The sequence below is a fragment of the Mesitornis unicolor genome, unplaced genomic scaffold, assembly GCF_000695765.1.
Source record: "Mesitornis unicolor isolate BGI_N332 unplaced genomic scaffold, ASM69576v1 scaffold31332, whole genome shotgun sequence".
In the NCBI taxonomy this organism is placed as follows: Eukaryota; Metazoa; Chordata; class Aves; order Mesitornithiformes; family Mesitornithidae; genus Mesitornis; species Mesitornis unicolor.
Genome location: NW_010171741.1, coordinates 28,403 through 29,820, shown reverse-complemented (window position 1 = coordinate 29,820; position 1,418 = coordinate 28,403). Strand labels below are relative to the sequence as shown.

General features: G+C 56.1%; 1 protein-coding gene across 1 annotated transcript in view; it reads left to right on the top strand.

Moving 5' to 3' along the window:
* Positions 1-182, top strand: part of LOC104537302 (uridine phosphorylase 2-like) — a gene marked incomplete at its 5' end in the record, with an annotated part of 2,882 nt that extends 2,700 nt beyond the window's left edge. The window contains one exon of the mRNA XM_010180130.1: positions 9-182. Within this exon, the coding sequence (XP_010178432.1) occupies positions 9-182 (174 nt within the window). The remainder of the gene's footprint in view (positions 1-8) is intronic.
* Between the last annotated feature and the right edge of the window lie 1,236 nt (positions 183-1,418).

Here is a 1,418-nt window from a genome sequence, read left to right as displayed (position 1 = left end):
CCCCGCCCGCCGCCGTCATCTGCGTGGTGCTCCTGGACCGGCTGGAAGGGGACCAGATCCGGGCTCCCCGCGAGGTGCTGCGCGAGTACCAGCGGCGGCCCCAGCGCCTGGCCGCGGCCTTCATCCGGAGGCGCCTGGGGCTGCGCCGCCCGGCAGGAAACGCGCTCCTCTGCAGCCGCTGATGGCGCCGTGATGGGTTTGTGTCCCGACGCTGCCAGCGTTGGCTCCACATGCCCCAGGAGTTGCGGGTGTGCAGGACCTGCCCACACCAGCGCACCACAGCCCCTCTCTGGGGCGCAGGGAAGGCAGACTCGGTCACGGTGTGGTCCCACAGATGGGTGCCCTCCGTGGCCAAGCTGGGCCCAGCAAACCCCGCTGTGCTGGAGCATCCAATCTCCAATATGGCTTTATTTGAATTGCACCAATGCACTTATGCACCCAGGAGAGCTCGGACAAGATGCGCTCAGAAATTAAGACTGTGTTGGCTCACTCCTGTCTCCAGCGGCGGTGGAGGACTGTCCATTAGGGTCATGGAATGGTATCAGTTAGAAAAGACTTTCATGGTCATGGAGTCCAGCCATCGATCCAGCCCTAAGTCCACCACTGGACTGTGTCCCTAAGCACAACACCTCTATAAACCCCTCCAGGGATGGGGACTCCACCACCTCCCTGGGCAGCCCCTTCCCGTGCCTGACAGTCCTTACAAATTCCCAATACCCAACCTAAACCTCCTCTGGCACAACTTGGGGTTGCTCTGGTCCACAGTGATCCTCCAGAACAAAGAACCCTTTGCACATGGCATAAAGCCAAAACCTAAGTAAATGCCATGCAAATTTAATCCACATTTGTGACGGTTACTGTTATTCCTTGCTGTTACTAAAGCCGTTCAGACTTTCATTCATACAATATTTAGAGATCTGTCGTGTACCGGCGTGTTTGAACACAGGTCAGTGTGTGGGATGCCCACCTTGCACTGCATCCCTGGCCGGGCAGGAGCAGCTTCGCCCCCACTGCATGGCCGGCAGCTTTGGACGTGGGGCACAAGAGGACCCCAAAAGAGAGACAGGGAGCAGACATTGCTGACACTCCCTTGACCTGATTGCACATAACCACCAGGGACAGCATCTTTCATGTGAATCTGGTCATCACCACACATCAACCATGGAGAAAATCACCTCCAAGAGCCTTTCCAAGCTGTAGAGACCGAACTGCGCCTGGGGGAGCACAGGGGTTTTCACTGAGAGTCACCTGAACAACGTCCCACCGAAATCACTCCCAGGTCTCGAGGTTCACTAGCAAGGTTGCTTCCAGAGGAGCTGTGACACCTTTGAACAGTGACTCACAGGGTTTAAGAGCTATGGTCAACAGAATTTTAACATGGCAGGAAACATAGAAGAGGATCGTAAAATATTCACGAT